The 18,774-nt window shown below is 45.5% G+C and overlaps 1 protein-coding gene across 2 annotated transcripts in view; it reads right to left on the reverse strand.

The window, feature by feature from the left end:
* Positions 1-1,082: 1,082 nt before the first annotated feature.
* Positions 1,083-18,774, reverse strand: part of ccdc50a (coiled-coil domain containing 50a) — a 117,956-nt gene continuing 100,264 nt past the window's right edge. For both annotated transcript variants that reach the window (XM_072473644.1, XM_072473643.1), the window contains 3 exons: positions 15,451-15,530; positions 10,758-10,837; positions 1,083-8,123 (listed from right to left, as the gene is read on the reverse strand). In XM_072473644.1, coding sequence (XP_072329745.1) covers positions 8,104-8,123; positions 10,758-10,837; positions 15,451-15,530 — 180 coding nt within the window. In that variant the 3' untranslated portion in view covers positions 1,083-8,103. The remainder of the gene's footprint in view (positions 8,124-10,757; positions 10,838-15,450; positions 15,531-18,774) is intronic.

Raw genomic sequence — 18,774 nt, forward strand, 5'->3', positions numbered from 1 at the left:
AACGGTCAGAGCTACCTCCCTCCCCATGTGCCCCTGGGTGGTGTCTACCCGGGACGTATGAATGGGTACCTGGGCAGGGTCCTCGGGCAGACCCACGACTCCTCCCCACTCAACCTACATGGCTTTCCAACTAGGGGTTAGCCACAAATGTCAGCCTGATTCACAACGCCTACATAATCAAGAATAAATGACAAAAATAGGGGTGGGGTACGGGTTATGAAGAACAGCAACTGCACAAAATGCTGGTTAGATCAGCGATTGTCACAGGGTTCCAAATATGAAAGCCAATGAGAGTGGACGGTGTAGATTCACCTGGGATAATTGCTGGGATGGGAAAGTATAGTTGAGGGGAAAGATCTGGCTATTTCCAATAGGGTAGAGAGGCTTTTAAAATCATGATGAGTTCTGATATAGTGAATAAGGGAAAGTCATTTCTATTTTGGAAGTCAGTTTTGCAGATTTCTCCCGTCTGCTGTGGGGGGTTTTCACCTGCTTTTGTCGATCCTCGGTGATTCCAAAACTGTGGCTGGGGGCGTAGGGAGGGGTGCTATTCATTGCCCTTCAGACAGAGTGTCTGTAGGGCAGGCTTGATAGATGAAATAGTCTTTTTGAGTTCTCCCCCATGTCCTGATCAATATTTATCCCTTGTCCAAAAGGATTAAAACAGATGATCTGACAGCACAGTGGTTAGCACTGATGCTTCACAGCGCCAGGTTCCCAGGTCCGATTCCCAGTTTGGGTCACTGTCTGTGCGGAGTCTGCACGTTCTCCCCGTGTCTGCGTGGGTTTCCTCCGGGTGCTCCGGTTTCCTCCCACAAGTCCTGAAAAACGTGTTAGGTGAATTGGACATTCTGAATTCTCCCTCTGTGTACCCAAACAGGCGCCGGAGTGTGGTGACTCAGGGCTTTTCACAGTAACTTCATTGCAGTGTTAATGTAAGCCTACTTTGTGACAATAATAAAAGATTATCAGTCCACGATTCCTCAGCAAGACGGAAGCTGACTGGCATCAGCGAACCAATATGAACAAGGTGGAGAACACTTCTATATAAATGCTGAGGAATGAAGTACATCTGTCACTAGTTCATCTTTAAGCAGCATTTCTTCTGTTTATTGTCATAAGCAATAATTTTAAACATAATTAAAAATAATTTACAAAAATAATCTGGGTGGCATCAACAAAAGCAGATCTTTAACAGTCGGTAACATATGAATACAGTGCACGGCGTAATGTCGGGCGTCATGTGTAGTGTGCTCGGAACAATAGTACAAAGTAAAGATTTGGCAAATAAATGCTGCTATCAACTCAATATTTGGTCATATCTGGAATATATTTACTGAGCTGAGATGAGCAGAGGGAAGACCAATAACACTGTTTAACACAGCGAGGAGAACTGAACTGTCCAAATACTGATCTGGCATTCGGTATTGGTAGAGATCGGCCCTAATCGGCAAAATGTAGTCAGTTTTACTCTGTATCCTGGGGACTTCCTCGTCTTCCTCAGTGTCCAATACCTACTACAAACTATGCATCTTCAACATACAAGAGTGTGGCATCAACTCATCATTAAATTATTTGTCTTCTAGTTTCAACCTCAATGGTGGCCTGCACCTCGCTTTCTTGAGAATGAGCTTAACTTTGATCCCAAACCCAACGCTGGCTACATGGAGTTTGCCTTTGGGATTTATGTTTCAGAAAATCATTGCCTGCAGGCAGTGTTGATCCATCTCACATGAACCTGGCCTCCAAAGGGTAGTGGACATTCTGAGGCAACATCACCGAGCGAGTCATGGATATCCAAAATGGACAACCAGTCAGTATACAAAGAACAAAGAACAAAGAAATGTACAGCACAGGAACAGGCCCTTCGGCCCTCCAAGCCCGTGCCGACCATACTGCCCGACTAAACTACAATCTTCTACACTTCCTGGGTCCGTATCCTTCTATTCCCATCCTATTCATATATTTGTCAAGAAATAATAAAGTTTGTTGTAAGGCTCAAGTCCTTTCACTACTTGTCACTAATTCACATAAGACTCAATTCCATTCGTAACTACGATGTACATTCATCATCCCTGGAAGACTGGTCTGAACTGCTGCTTCATTGACCAACTTATCTTTTGCAGAATGATTTATGTCCCCTCATTTGATAGATAAACACTGCCGTGGGGGGAAAGCCCAGCTCGTATTCAATTTGAAAAGTGCATATGTTAAAACAACAAGTGTGAGGAAGCTACTTTGAAAACCATGCAATGCAAAGGGAAATGTCTCCACAGGGCAGCACTTCAAGCAAAAAAATGACAATATTTATCAATCCAGAGCATAGATCAATAATTTACATTCCATACTAGCTTAATTTCTATAAGACTCTTCAGTTACACAAAGATGTCCCAATATCTCGGAGCACTTTATGGGGCAGTGGATAAAGCAGAAGTGTGAGTGGGGAGAAAGAAGGACAGAGAGTGAGTGAAGGAAGGAAAAGCTTGAAGGGATTGAGAAAGTGTTCCAGAGGGTAAGATTACTGAAGCTAAACGAGTGTCTGACATTGATGTAGGTGGAGAGGGGGATGTCACAATGAATAATCCAGCACGGAACACGATAGTGAAGTATCTGCAGTACTGGAATGATACTCGAAAGCTTGCACTAATAATCTGGAGAACACAAGTTCAAATTCTACTCTGGCATTTCCAGAATTTTACACGAAAAGCTGGCCTCAGTTAAAGTGACCATGAAACTGTTGGATTGTGGTGAAAAACCCAACTGGTTCATTACTGTTCTCCACTTAAGGAAGCTTCTTTACCCAGTCTGAGCGTATATGTGACTCCAGTCCCACACCAATGTCCAGGGGCTGGTTTAGCAAGGGGCTGGTTTAGCACAGGGCTAAAGAGCTGGCTTTTAAAGCAGACCAAGGCAGGCCAGCAGCACGGTTCAATTCCCGTATCAGCCTCCCCGAACAGGCGCCGGAATATGGAAACTGGGGGCTTTTCACAGTAACTTCATTTGAAGCCTACTTGCGACAATAAGCGATTTTCATTTCATTTTCATTGACTGTTTATTTCTCTCCAAAGTAGCCTAGTTGTATTAAACTGCTGGCAGCACAATGAGGAAGACCGACTACCCCCTTTTGCCTGTGCAACTGGGAACAGGCCAATCAATGACAGCCTTTCCATCGATACGCACATTCTGAGAAGTAAAAAGGAGAAGTTAGAGAGAACGCGAGTAGGTGCAAGTGGAGCAGCACTGAGGAAGGACAGACCTTGAAGTCAGTAAGATGAGGAATGGGTGCAGCTTGGTGAATGGAGTGACCAGACAGTAATCATGGCCATAATGTCGGGTACTGTGTAGTAGCAGAGAGGGTGACAGTGGCCACATTAAAGGTGATCTCCACATACATTCGGTAGGAAGCAGAGTTCAGGGTTCGCGCAGGTAGCTTCATCAATTCCCTAAGCTAATTTCCACTGCTGCTTGGTAGCACAGTGGTTAGCACTATTGCTTCACAGTGCCAAGTTCCCAGGCTCGATTCCTGGCTTGGTTCACTGTCCGTGCGGAGTCTGCACGTTCTCCCGTATCTGCGTGGGTCTCAACAAACAAAGAACAAAGTACAGCACAGGAACAGGCCCTTCGGCCCTCCAAGCCTGCGCCGACTATGCTGCCCGTCTAAACTAAAATCTTCTATACTCCCGGGATCCGTATCCCTCTTCCCAACCTATTCATGTATTTGTCAAGGTGCCCCTTGGTTCCTCCGGGTGCTCCGGTTTCCTCCCAGAGTCCAAAGACGCGCTGTTAGGTAATTTGGACATTCTGAATTCTCCCTCTGTGTATCCGAACAGGCGACGGAGTGTGGTGACCAGGGGATTTTCACAGTAACTTCATTGCAGTATTAATGTAAGCCTGATATACGGAAAGGATTTTTTAAAAATGAATTCTTGGCAAACATTCAGCCCATCCACACTAAACATGAACTGGATTGGGCAGCGGGTGGGTGGGGGGGGTCACCAATACACCAGATTTAGAAGCATCACCAAACTCAAAGGAAGTGAAGATCAACTGCCATTGTAAACTCTAAAATCTGTTGGTGTAAAAAGATTACTTCAAGCTTCGTTTAGTTTTATCAAGTATTTTAAGGCTCGTTGACTTGGCTACTTTTATGCTGCTCCCTGTGAGAAGAGGCAGACTTGTATTGCTCTGAGTTATTGCTGATCCTGTTTTCTGTAGAAACAGTGGCACTTTGAATGTCAAGGGTAATGGGGAGAGCCCTGGAGTATGGCGCTGAGATGGAAGAGCAGCCATGATTGGCTTGAATGGTGCAGCAGGCTTGAAGGGCCAAATGGCATATTACTGCTCTGATCTTCGATGTTTCTAGGAATGGCGATTGAGTGACAGGCAATGGAAACACTTGTCTACACGAGTCTGACTTTAAGGAGCGGTGTGACAGGGAGATTTGATACTGGGCAGAAATCGGATATGGTCTGTAGATTTTGGTTATTGTGCAGTGCAGTTACAATGACAACATTAATGCACACACCTAAAACAAAAGTATTCTTAAAAATAAGATTGATAGGCAGGAGGATAATTACCTATCAAAACATGCTGGGGGTTAACTAGATATTCTGGCTCTGAGGCTCATGTGCAGGAGTAGGACAGAACAAGGAGACATTGACACACAAAGCAGAAGGACATGAGGAACATGAAAGAGTGAGAGATCCCACAGAGGGCAGAAGGAGCAGCGTGAAAAGGTCCGATGGAGGGTAATGAGGGTGGCAGTAACATTTGCTCCACCAGGATAGTGTTAGGGGAACACAGAGGCATAGACACAAACTCCAGTATAGTGTGAGGGGGACAAAGGACAGATACAGATCCCAGCACCGCATCAGGGGACTTGCACAGATGTAAATACTGACCCGAACAAGGCATACTCTTTTTTTCTTTACTCTTTCATGGGATGTGGACGTTACTGGCAAGGCCAGTATTTGATGCCCATCCTAACCGTCCTTGAACTGAGTGGCTTGCAGTTATTTCTGTGGGTCTGGAGTCACATGTAGGCCAGACCGGGTAAAGATGACAGATTTCCTTCCCTAAAGGACATTAGTGAACCAGACGGGTTTTTACAACAGTCAACACTGAGACAAGCTTGACATTCCAGATTCCTTAATTAAGTTTTAAATTCCACCGCTGCCGTGGTGAGATTTGAACCTGTACCACCACCCCCACCGCCCCAGAACCAGGGCCTCTGGATTACTAGTCTACTGACATCATCACTATGCTACCGCCTTCCCCAAGAACAGGTACAAAGGAAGGTAGAGGTGCAGAGCACAGTCGAAGGACCATTGAAGATAAAGGCCACAAGAGAAAAGGTCTCCTTAAAAGTTTCGTTCAAATCTGCACAATCAGAATTGGTCGGCACACCCAACAGGCCAAGAAACAGGTTCAGAGTCATTATAACAGAGAGGGCAGCCAATAGTGAAAACTTCTTCAAAGCATCTTAAATCCCCTTGAACTTGAACTTTTAGAATCAGTCACTGCCTGAGACCTGCCAAAGGCGGGTCCACGAAAGAGAGCAGAGACCTTGGTACCATCCATAAGGGGATCAGGGGTTATGGGAAGAAGGCAGGAGAATGGGGATGAGAAAATATCAGCCATGATTGAATGTCGGAGCAGACCTGATGGGCCGAGTGGCCTAATTCTGCTCCTATGTCTTATCCCCAAATACCTGGTGTCAATATGGGAGAAAATGATGGCTATAACTGGCCTTTTGCTGCTTTCCTCAGTACGACCGAAGCAGTGCAACGTCCGACACTGATGAACAGAAGCAAGTGTGATGATGCATATCTGAAGCACAGCACAGGCATGATGCTACCTCATTCACTCACAGATGCTGCTCTGGTATAACTGCCACCCCCCCCCCCCCCAAACAGAGGGAGAAATCTGAATCCTTGGGCTAACCGGGAGCTGTATTGCCACCAATTGTGAAAGGGTGAGCAAAAAACACCATTGTCTGGCGAATCTGATGCGTTTTAAAAAAGGAGAAGGCGCTCCAAAGTTCTTGGCATCCAAAGAGTTAAGAGTACAGAGTGCCGTTAAACAAACCTGCCTCTGCCACACCCCAGACACTGATTTATTTTCTTTGAAGATTTTCAGCACTCATTGATTTTATCTCTCGCCACTTTAGAGTACCGGTGATTAGATTAAATCACTTATAAACTACTTTGGGTTAAAAAGACGCCATTCAGTAGCTCAAAGTTCTGGCCTCGCATTTTTGGCACAGTCTCTGACCTCTGCTCATCGCTGCTGCTCAACATACATGAAGCACAAGCAGCATAAACACAGAACATGCAGCAGTAATTTATATAAGCTTGACATACACACCACATGCAGCACAGGCAGGAGAGAGTAGCACCTTCGTTTAGAGCCAGACAGCAATGAATCCTGCAAAATCCATTCCAACTACAAAAATGCAGCATTTTGTCACAAAGGGAAGCAGTTAAATTATTTCCTACACATCCAAGCAAAGAACATTTGATTGATAATTTGTGCAGCATTTAAAAAGGAGGATTGTGTAAAGAGAGGGGTTTTGGGTGACGCTGGGACTAGGGTTAAGTGTGTTTTTCATTAAAACATTACAGATTGACGATCGGCCTTCAGTTAGAATTGTAGATATCCAGGCAACAACAAAACAGCTAGCAGTTAATCACTCACTGGTGTTTCACACACTGTATGGAACGTGCCAGGCTCGTCCAGTGTTCCTACAATAACTAGATTAGCTGGGAACAAGCATCTTTTAGCAACGCCTGAAAATTGTAACTTTTGAATTACAGCCTTTCAAATAGCCCCAAATTTAACTGAAGAAAAACAGGAAGAATTTTTCCAACCAGCTGACCTGATGCACATTATTGGAGGGGTTGGTAGATTCCAAGTTATAGAAAGAATTCCAAATTGACGATAAAAATTTTTTTTTAATGCAATATTTCAACAAATTAAGTAGTCATTGCATGCAGGGATTTCAGACCAAAAATAACAGGGCTCGAAGACTTAATTCAGTTCCCACATTTAGTCATTATTATTCAGTCCTTATTTTTATATTGCCACTGTAAATTCCTCTGATGCTGCTACTGTACCTCCAATTATGGGAGAGTGCAATTACAGCATGACAATTTGACATCGGCAATTTCTATTTAAAATAGGAACATGAGCATTTATAATGGGACTGCAGACACAGCATTTTAATATGTCGTCTGTGGAAAGTGAGAAATCAAATGGGTTTCAGTATTGTTATACGCATTTCTGAGAGAGGAGGTGACACAGAAATATACGATGGTAAATAATTTTGACAGTGGGGCTCAAGATATGACAAAATGGAAAGGACACGCATGCAGCAATCTTCCCAAATCCTGAAGGCGCTTGTGCTGAAAGGTTTGTTCGATAGAAGCTGATACAGATCAGGATTAGATTCCCTTCCTTAGCCGGGAAATGGATCTCACCCACAACATCAACGGCATCTGCAGACCCACCTACAGCAAGTTATCAATTGTACAATAACACTCAGCCAAACTGTACGTGTCCTAAAAATCAGTGTAAATCAGGTGGACCTAACTTAACCAGAAGCAGGAAAATGTCACAGAGCGCGAGGAAACCGGAAAGACAGTGGGGAAAAACAAATTTCCATCATGTGATTAAAATTTTACTGCAACTGCAAACTGAGCACAGCTTTTAGAAGACAGTGAAAACCCGAGTTAAATGGTTAAAAACAAATATATATATATATATATAAAATAAAAAGTTAATACAACTTAACATTCTTGTTAATTTTTGTTAAAAACATTTTTTAAAGTTCTTTCTCGTGGATTATTTGTGCAAACGCATTAACAGTAGAGATTTTACACTCCAAAACAAGACCAGGCCTGCAGTGATAGGTAGCCCACTACAATCTGCTGTGTCAAATCGGAAAACATCCAGTCCTTTTCCTTTTCCCACTTGGACGTATCGGAGGGAAGCACTGGGTGAAACTCTTTCGGCAACTCTGGGCTTGATCCACACAGGGCAGAAACTGGTGCAACTCTCAAAGCTCCAATCCTCTTCACCTACGGATCTGCCCAATTCTCTCAATCACTGCCTGTAATAAGAAACTGATCACACAAACTCCAATTAATAAACAGAGTGACGAGGCTGGTACTGAACCAGGAATCTCCGGAAGGATCTATTTTCCAGGAAAGGGATACAGCGCAGATTCATCGTTGCAACACCATGGGTAAAAGGGTGACAGGTAACTTGGGCTAGGCTTGGATTCCCTCGAGTTTAAGAGGCGATCTAACCCAAGTGTTTAAGATGATTTAAGGGTTAGGGTCGATTTAGAAAAACTTTACCCTCTGGTGAAACAGCTAGAAAAAGGGGGCATCACCTTGCACTGAGAGCAAGTGAGTTTAGGAACCACTTCTCCACGCAGGATTCATGGAATTCTGGAAAGAAAACGGCCAACATTTTTTTTAACCATGTGGTGTAGATACACCCACTGTGCTGTTAGGGAGGAATCCAGGATTTTGACCCAGCAACAGTGAAGGAACAATGATATATTTTCAAGTCAGGATGGTGAGTGGCTTGGAGGAGAAGCCAGGCGGTGGGGCTCCCATGTGTCTGCTGCCCTTGTCCTTCGAGATGGTAGCGTTGTGGGTTTGGAAGGTGCTAGGAACAACTGACTTTTTCACACTTGTGATCGACAGGTAAGGCTATAAAGGGATATGGAGCGAAGGTGAATAAATGGAGACGAGGGACACACCATTCAACGTCCTCAACCTCAGAGAACAAGCTTGGTTAATATCCTGGTCACATCACAGAGTTAGGAAGTAAATAATTCTGATCTTCAGCTGGAGATGCTACAACTTTTCCCCAAAAGGATGACCAGAATGAAGCAAGCATTTTAGTTCCATCGGGCTCAAATTCTGGATCAAGTATCCCAAAATATATCAGAAAATTATGTGACCACACCATTCAGCAACACATTAAGGGGTTACCAAACATTTAGAAATATTCTGGAATTACAAAATCCATCTGCGTTACAGAAATAGAACCTGGAACTCTAAATTCTGTAGCACCCTCAAGAAAGACGAGAGTTCTCCTCGTCAAAACAGTTCACCTCAACCATCTCCAACAACAGGACTACACATCTTATTGCTGCATGTGGGGTCTTGATGTGATTCAACCGGAGAAGACGACAATTTTAAAAGGGCATTAGATGGGCACACGAGGAAAATAAAATTACAGGGCCACAGGGACAGAGCGGGTGAGTGGAACTGATTACATTGTTCTGCTGGGCCAGTATGGATTTGATAGGACGAATAGCCTCCTGCTGTGCCAGAATGACTATGTCAGCCACACTTGCCCTCAGAACAGACATTGCACTGTGAAATCCTTGAATTGTGTCTTAACCCAGTTACCAAGTCATAAGCCCAATGCAGAGGCAGTTCTCGTGAATAGTGTTAAAATTCCATTCAGAGAAGTAACAGAAATATATGTAAGGGGGTATGGGGAGAAGGCAGGAGAATGAGGATGAGAAAAATATCAGCCATGATTGAATGGCAGAGCAGATTCGATAGGCCGAGTGGCCTAATTCTGCTCCTATGTCTTATGGTCTGATGTAGAATATTTCCCCACTTATTTTTTAGCTGATTTGTAAAGCCAGAGGTAGCATTATAGCTGACAATTTACTATATTTGTTTCCAAACATCTTAAGACTTCATGTAGGTTAGTGGACCTTTAGCCTTAAACCAAAAACAAAGACGTAGAAACATTTCAGGAAAATCCGACGCTGAGTCAGGCTATCTCTTGTAATAGGAAGGGGAACATCTAAAATACAGTAATGTCACAAATGTTTTTAGGCTATTGTTTCAACATTAAATCTGACGTACATATTGGTGATTCATTGCTGCATCTAAAGAAAAGTTACTGATAATGCAAATAAACTGCTTAAATGCAGCACGGTAACACAGTGGTTAATACTGTTGCCTCACAGCACCAGGGATTCGGGTCCAATTCCAGCCTCGGGTGACTGTGTGGAGTTTGCACTTTCTCCCCGGGTCCGCGTGGGTTTCCTTCGGGTGCTCCGGTTTCCTCCCACAAGTCCCAAAAGACGTGCTTTTTAGGTGGAATGGCCATGGTAAATTGTTCATTAGTGTCCAAAGGTGAGGTGGGTTACTGGGTTATGTGGAGAGGGTGGAGAGAGTGGAGGCGTGGGGTTAAGTAGGATGCTCTTTCAAGGGCGGGTATAGACTCGATGGGCCTAATTGCCTCCTTTTGCACTGTAGATTCTATGATCTGTGAATCCTGAAACGTGTCACTGGGTGGTGAAGAGGAAAGATCATTAGCGAATTATCAAGGGAATTATCAAGGGAATTATCAAGGAAAGGCAATAAGGTTGGATGGATCATAATGTAAAGCATGAGGTGATTGGCAGGAGAGTAAAGAGCAATGTAGACCAAGAATGAGAAAGAGAACGATGTTAGACAACATGAAATCGAAAACGGGAGACTCCTACAAACAGTTGAAGAGGAAAGTAAAAGATTGCAAGGTGTGGAGAATGGAGCTGAGAACTTGTCTATAGACAGATCACCACTGCTACTTGTATGCACAGAGCAACTATAATCCATCAAGTATGGATCTGCAGCTTTAATAAAACTGAATGTGTGAGAATGAAACTTCTTCCCCTACAATCCCATTCAAAACCAGGCATCTGGCCCAGCAGCCTCCAGACTTCTCGTATACTGTACCTTTCTGTGATGATTCGGAAGACTTGGAAACTGGGCGAGAAGGGCGCTGCGGGACTGACTCTTCTCTGTGTGTAGGAGGCCTGTGAGAAGGAAAATTGTATCGTAAAGCTTATTGAATTGTGGCAAGTGTCAATCTCCCCCCACATCATCCAGCACAGCGCGGTCCTGACAGTGATCAAACAGCACAGTGCAGTCCTGACCCGGGTCAAACAGCACAGTGCAGTCCTGACCCGGGTCAAACAGGACAACATAGACCTGACCCGGATCAAACAGGACAACGCGGTTCCCAGCCGGATCAAACAGCACAGCGCGGTCCTGACAGTGATCAAACAGCACAGTGCAGTCCTGACCCGGGTCAAACAGCACAGCGCGGTCCTGACCCAGATCAAACAGCACAGCGTGGTCCTGACCGGGATCAAACAGGACAATGCGGTCCTGACGCGGATAAAACAGGACAACGCGGTCCCAACCCGGATCAAACAGGACAACGCGGTCCTGACCCGGATCAAACAGGACAACGCGGTCCTGACCCGGATCAAACAGGACAACGTGGTCCTGACCCGGATCAAACAGGACAACGTGGTCCCGACCCGGATCAAACAGGACAACACGGTCCTGACCTGGATCAAACATCACAGCGCGGTCCTGACCCGGATCAAACAGGACAACGAGGTCCTGACCCGGATCAAACAGGACAACGCGGTCTCGACCCGGATCAAACAGCACAGCGCGGTCCTGACCCGGATCAAACAGGACAATGCGGTCCCGACCCGGATCAAACAGCACAGCGCGGTCCTGACAGTGATCAAACAGCACAGCGCGGTCCTGACCCGGATCAAACAGCACAGCGTGGTCCTGACCCAGATCAAACAGCACAGCGCGGTCCTGACCCAGATCAAACAGCACAGCGCAGTCCTGACCCAGATCAAACCGGACAACGCAGTCCCAAACCGGATCAAACAGGACAATGCGGTCCCGAACCGGATCAAACAGGACAACGCGGTCCCGACCCAGATCAAACAGCACAACGCGGTCCTGACCCGGATCAAACAGCACAGCGTGGTCCTGACCCAGATCAAACAGCACAGCGCGGTCCTGACCCAGATCAAACAGCACAGCGCAGTCCTGACCCAGATCAAACCGGACAACGCAGTCCCAAATCGGATCAAACAGGACAATGCGGTCCCGAACCGGATCAAACAGGACAACGCGGTCCCGACCCAGATCAAACAGCACAACGCGGTCCCGACCCAGATCAAACAGCACAGCGCGGTCCTGACCCAGATCAAACAGCACAGCGCGGTCCTGACCCAGATCAAACAGGACAACGCGGTCCCAAACCGGATCAAACAGGACAATGCGGTCCCGAACCGGATCAAACAGGACAACGCGGTCCCAACCCAGATCAAACAGCACAACACGGTCCCGACCCAGATTAAACAGCACAACACGGTCCCGACCCAGATCAAACAGCACAGCGCGGTCCTGACCCAGATCAAACAGCACAGCGCGGTCCTGATCCGGATCAAACAGCACAGCGCGGTCCCGACCCGGATCAAACAGCACAGCGCGGTCCTAACCCGGATCAAACAGGACAACACGGTCCCGACCCAGATCAAACAGGACAATGCAAACGTGATCCAGACCAGAAGGACAATGCGGACACGACCCAAAACAGAAATGGAGGCAGGCAAAACTATTTTGCTCAATAAGATCATTACATGAGCTGCAGAATAAATTGCACCACTGAAGCAATCAACATTACATTCACCAATCTCCACAACAGATTGCTCTGGTTTCTCTGCCACAACACAATATATGGTGATAAAAATCCTTCAGTCATTGTTGTGTCGCAATATTTAAACTGCAGTCAAGTTCCACACTCAGCCACAGATTACTTTAACTGCAGTCAACTGTAACCACAATCAGTTAAAATTGAGCATTAATAGGGCATTATTTCTGTAATTATACTTGATTGTGCATTCTGTGTACCTCAACTAGGTGGGGACAGTGAATAAACACCGCTGTTCCAGCCAGAAATAAACAGCACACTTTACAGAATACAATTCTCAATTATTTCTTTTTATATAATTTCAACATAATGACTGTTCCATTTTAAATGTAGCCGTTTTAATTGGTGGAGAAAGTATTGGGCATTGCCCAGGGATAGCAATGAGTTTCCTGTGATTTTCATCTTAAATAAAAGTTCTTGGGCAGCACGGTGGCGCAGTGGGTTAGCACTGCTGCCTCACGGCGCCGAGATCCCAGGTTCGATCCCGGCTCTGGGTCGCTGTCCGTGTGGAGTTTGCACATTCTCCCCGTGTTTGCGTGGGTTTCGCCCCCACAACCCAAAAGATGTGCGGGCTAGGTGGATTGGTCACGCTAAATTGCCCCTCTTTTGGAAAAATGAATTGGGTACGCTAAATTTAAAGAAAAAGAAAAATAAATAAATAAAAGTTCTTGTGCTCTAATTCTTCGGCACTGCTGTGTTTGATTGGAGCTGTGGTGGCTGCTGGGACTGGCCGGGGGACAGGGAGGAGACAGGATGAGTCAGAGAAAAGGTTTTGTTTTTGACGGCTTGGGTTCTGGTTGGAATTCAAGTTTGGTATCAAGGCATCACTCACACAGAATTGAGCACCAGTTAAAACCAGTTTACGCACCCAAGCGGCAACAGATCTACTTGCCAAAAACCAATCATGGATGATGAAAGAGTGATGAGACAACATTACAAAAGGGAAAGCACACTAGACAAATCTACTAGAATTCTTTGAAGCTGTGACTAGTAGAGTTGACCAGGGAGACCCGGTGGTTGTGGTTTATTTAGACTTTCAGAAGGCCTTCGGCAAGGTCTCACACAGCGGATTACTATGTAAAGTTTAAGCGCAAGGGATTACGGGTCGTGGCTTGAGATGGATAGAAAGAATCATAGAATTTACAGTGCAGAAGGTGGCCATTCGGCCCATCGGGTCTGCACCGGACGTTGGAAAGACCACCGTACTTAAGTCCATGCGCCTCCACCCTATCGCCGTAATGCCAACTAATCTTTTGGAAACTAAAGGGCAATTTATCATGGTCAATCCACCTAACCTGCACATCATTGAACTGTGGGAGGAAACCGGAGCACCCAGGGGCAACCCAAGCCGACACGGGGAGAAGGTGCAAACTCCACACAGACAGTCACCCGAGGCAGAATTGAACCTGGGTGCCTGGAGCTGTGAGACATCAGTGCTAACCACTGTACCACCATGCCGCACAAAGCTGGTTTGCAAACAGGAAGCAAAGATTTGGAATAAATGGGTCTTTTTCCGATTGGCAGGCAATGACTAGTGGGGGTACCGTAGGGATCAGTTCTGGAACCCCAACTGTTCACATTATATATTAATGATTTGGAAGAGGGAACTAAATACATTATCTCCAAATTTGCAGATGATGCAAAGTTGGGTTGAGGGTGAGCTGTGAGGAGGATGCAGAGATGCTTCATTGTGATTTGGACAGGCTGAGTGAGTGGGCATACAATTGGCAGATGCAGTATAATGTGGATAAATGTGAGATTATCCACTTCGGTAGCAAAAATAGGAAGGGTGATTATTAGTTCAAAGGGTGTAAATCAAGAGGCGGATACTCAGCGAGACCTTGGGGTCTCGGAAAGTAAGCACGCAGGTAGAGCAGGCAGTAAAAGTGGCAAATGGTATGTTGGCCTTCACAGCGAGAGGGTTTGAGTACAGGAATAGAGGTGTTTTACTGCAATTGTATAGGGCATTGATGAGGCCACACCTGGAGTATTGTGTACAGTTTTGGTGTCCTTATCTGAGGAAGGATGTTCTTGCTATGGAGGGAGTGCAGCGAAGGTTTACCAGGCTGATTCCTGGGATGGCGGGACTGTCATATGAGGAGAGACTGAGTCGGTTTGGGTGATATTCATTGGAGTTTAGAAGACTGAGTGGGGATCTCATAGAAACTTATAAAATTCTAACAGGATTAGACAGGGGGGGTTCAGAAAGAATGTTCCCGATGGTGGGGGAGTCCAGAACGAGGAGTCATATTTTGAGGATAAGGGAAAACCTTTTAGGACTGAGATGAGGAGAAATTTCTTCACCCAGAGAATGATGAATCTGTGGAATTCGCTCCCACGGAAAGTAGTGGAGGTGAAAACATTCTGCAATTTCATGAAGGAATTAGATATAGCTCTTGGGGCTAAAGGGATCAAGTCATTGAACTTGATGATCAGCCATGATCATAATGAATGGTGGAGCAGGCTCGAAGGGCCGAATGGCCGCCTCCTGCTTCTGTTTCCTATGTCTGTTTCTATGTATGATGTGGAGATGCCGACGTTGGACTGGGGTGAGCACATTAAGAAGTCTGACAACACCAGCTTAATGTCCATTCAGGTTTGTTTGGAGTCACTAGCTTTCGGAGCGCTGCTCGTTCCTCAGGGACTCACCGGAATACCACAAATTTGTGTCCTGAGAAAAGGGACAAAGAGAAAATGATCCTGGATGAGATCTGGATTGTGCTGGAATGTGGTACTTTCCAGAGCTGAATAATGTCTGACCTTCACTGGATAGCCCTGCATTCTCAAGGTGACTGCATGTACAAGACAGCCACCAGTGATCAGGGAAACACATCACAGAACTAGCCATCACATTTTGAAAAGTTTGGGAAAAGGGGAGAATGCTACCAGGAGAACGATTACCTTCCTGGTCTTTCAGGCTTCCCTGTCATTTGTTCCGGCCCCACCCGAGGCTTGGACCTGACGTATTCACTGGCGTCGTGCTGCATGGCATAGAGAGAAGGACAATCACAACAAGGCAGGAAATAACAGCACAAAACAAGCAGTGAACTACTGCAGGTGAAATATTCACTGGGTTACTGCGGCCTCAAAACTTGATTCTCAAAGTTCAACATTTGCGATCAAGAAGTGTGCATATTCCAAATACAGACACTGTTGGATCTGGTCAGACACGTCTTGATAACACTGCACATTTTCACACATGGCTTGGTGTCCCTCTCTCCCTTCCTGAACTGGAGCTGATGGATCCTAATCACGATCTGTACAATAACCACTAAACCCCGACAAGAATGCCACATAATCCTACAAGATGACAACTCATTTGAGGCCAGGGAGAGTAAAGAGGGTAGAAAAACATTGCAGGAGAAATGTTCTCATCGTCATTTTCCGCTTCCCGTTCAGACCTTCCCTCCTACACTATTTCCGAAAGAAGTCTCAGTTATAGACTAGCACATCCCCAATTCCTCTGTCCTGGTCATTTTGTCAAGCTGCTCTGATAACAGGTCCATGATAACCGGACGGATACAACTTGGGACAGTCTGAATCCTGCCCCGACAAAGGATGAGGCAATTTGTTACAAGCAGCACGGTAGCACAGTGGTTAGCACTGTTGCTTCGCAGCTCCAGGGTCCCAGGTTCGATTCCCAGCTTGGGTCACTGTCTGTGCGGAGTCTGCACGTTCTCCCTGTGTCTGCGTGGGTTTCCTCCGGGTGCTCCGGTTTCCTCCCAGAATCCACAAATGTGCAGATTAGGTGGATTGGCCATGCTAAATTGCCCTTTGTGTCCAAAAACGTTTGGGTGGGGTCGCTGGGCTTGGATAGGGGGCCGGTGCAGACTTGATGGGCTCCTTCTGCACTGTAAATTCTATGATTCTATGAAGCAACAATCTCACATGAAGGCGACTGCATGGCAAAGATGTCATTCCTTTGCACCTGTGAGCTGGCCTGCTTCAGGCACATTATAGAGAAGACTAACAGGAGCTATACTTTGCTCTTTCCAACTTCCGAGCCCTTAAAATTGTTATGGCACAGTCGGGAGGCTGTGCAATCGAGCCCCTGCTCGCTCTTTGGAAGAGCAACACTGCGAGACCCACACCCCAGCCTTTTCCCCATAGCCCTTCAGAAGCTTATCAAATTCCCTGTTTAAAAAGTACAGTTGAATTTGCCATTGCACACACTCCGGCCTTGCATTGCAGATACTAACCATTTACTGCAACAAAAAAAATGTTTCCTCCCGCCACAGATATTTCTTTTGCCAATCACTAACTCCGTGTCTGTCCTCTTCTTCTCGATCCTTTCATCCATGGGAACAGTTTCTCTCTATCTGCTCTGTCCAATTCTTCATAATTTTGAACACCCCTATCCAATCTCTTCTCAATCTTCTCTTCTCCAAAGAGAATGACTCCAGGAGGCCATTTGGCCTGTCATGGCCATGTCGGCCCTTTGAAAGAGAAATCCAACTAGTCCTAATTTCCTAACTCTTTGTCCCTAGCCCTACTTCTTAATGGGCACAGTAGATGGAATCTTCCTCTGTATCTAAGCTGCACCATTTATTACTAAAAAATGTATTTGGTATTGATATAGGTTGCTTAAAATTACCCACAGAGACAATTACCCAGCAGAGGGGCGGGTTTAGCACAGGGCAAAATCGCTGGCTTTGAAAGCAGACCAAGGCAGGCCAGCAGCACGGTTCAATTCCCGTACCAGCCTCCCCGAACAGGTGCCGGAATGTGGCGACTAGGAGCTTTTCACAGTAACTTCATTTGAAGCCTACTTGTGACAATAAGCGATTTTCATTTCATTTCATAACTTTTATTTATTCGCTGCCGCAATGTGCTCCATCGGAGTATCATAAAGGAAATTGTGACACTGAGTGTTCCCATGGGTGAAAGGATCGATGAAAGTGTGAGGACATACGGTTAAAAACTTGGTCAAAGTGGTGGGTTTGAAGCAGCAGCTTAAAGGAGGGGAGAGAGAGGTAGAGAGATTTAGGGAGACAATTCCAGAGCTTAAGACGCAGGCAGTTGAAGGTGCGACTGTCAACGGTAGAGCGACTAGAACCACGGATTCTCACAAAATTGAAGGAAAGTAAAAATCTTAGCAGGTTCTAGGACAGGAGGAGGTCACAAAGGTAGAGGAGGAGACTAGCCATTTGAAATAAAAGCAAAATATTGCGGATGCTGGAAATCTGAAATAAAAACAGAAATTGCTGGAAAAATCAGCAGGTCTGGCAGCATCTTCAGAGAGAACCAGAGTTAACGTTGCGGGTCCGTATGACCCTTCTTCAGAGCTCTCGAGAGCGATACAGACTTGAAATGAGGAATTTGAAAACAAGGCTGAAAATTTTAAAATAAGGACATGCTCAGTCAGAGTTAATGAACGTCAGCGAGTGCAGAAGTGAAGAGAAAACAGGACTTGGTGTAAGTTAGGAGAGGGGGGGCTGGGTTTTTGACGACTGCAAGTTGAGTGAGTGCACAGTGTGGCATGTTGGCCAGGTGTACATAAGAGACAGGGGTGGTGTTTTGGAGGGAGAGATAGGCAGTTTTGACCTCCCTCTTTGAAAAGGGATACAATTACATTGGGAGCAGTTCAGAGAAGGTTCACGCGACTCAAATTAATATCTACAAGAAAGAAGTATTGGAGAAACTTAGGGGCTAAAATCTGACAAATTCTCAGGAGCTGGTGGCCGACAGCCTGAGGTTGAGTGTGCTAGCTATGATTTTCCAAAATTCATTAGAGTTTAGAACAGTCTGATCAGATTGGAAGTTGGCAAATGTTGCACCACATTTCATGAAAGGAGAGAGAGAGAGAAAACAGTGAGCTACAGGCCAGTTAGCCCAGCATAAGCTGTTGGGAAAATGCTGGAATTTCTTTTCAAGGAGTTAAATGAGTGGGTAACACGATGGAGTCTAACATAGGGAAGTCTGAAGTGATTCACTTTGGTCACAAAAATAGAGAAGCAGAATACTTTTAAATGGTAAGAAACCTACAAGTGTTGATGTTCAAAGAGACTTGCGTGTGATCACATAAGGAACGCAGAAAGTTAACATGCAGGTCCAACAAGCAATTAGGAAAGAAAGTTGCATGTCAGCCTTTATTACAAGTGAATTGGAGGACAGCAATAAAGAAGTTCAGCTCTAATTATACAGGGTTGTGGTGAGACTACATCTGGAATACGATATATGCAGTTTGGTCTCAATATTTAAGGAAGGATACACTTGCATTGGAGG

The sequence above is a fragment of the Scyliorhinus torazame genome, chromosome 14, assembly GCF_047496885.1.
Source record: "Scyliorhinus torazame isolate Kashiwa2021f chromosome 14, sScyTor2.1, whole genome shotgun sequence".
In the NCBI taxonomy this organism is placed as follows: domain Eukaryota; kingdom Metazoa; phylum Chordata; class Chondrichthyes; order Carcharhiniformes; family Scyliorhinidae; genus Scyliorhinus; species Scyliorhinus torazame.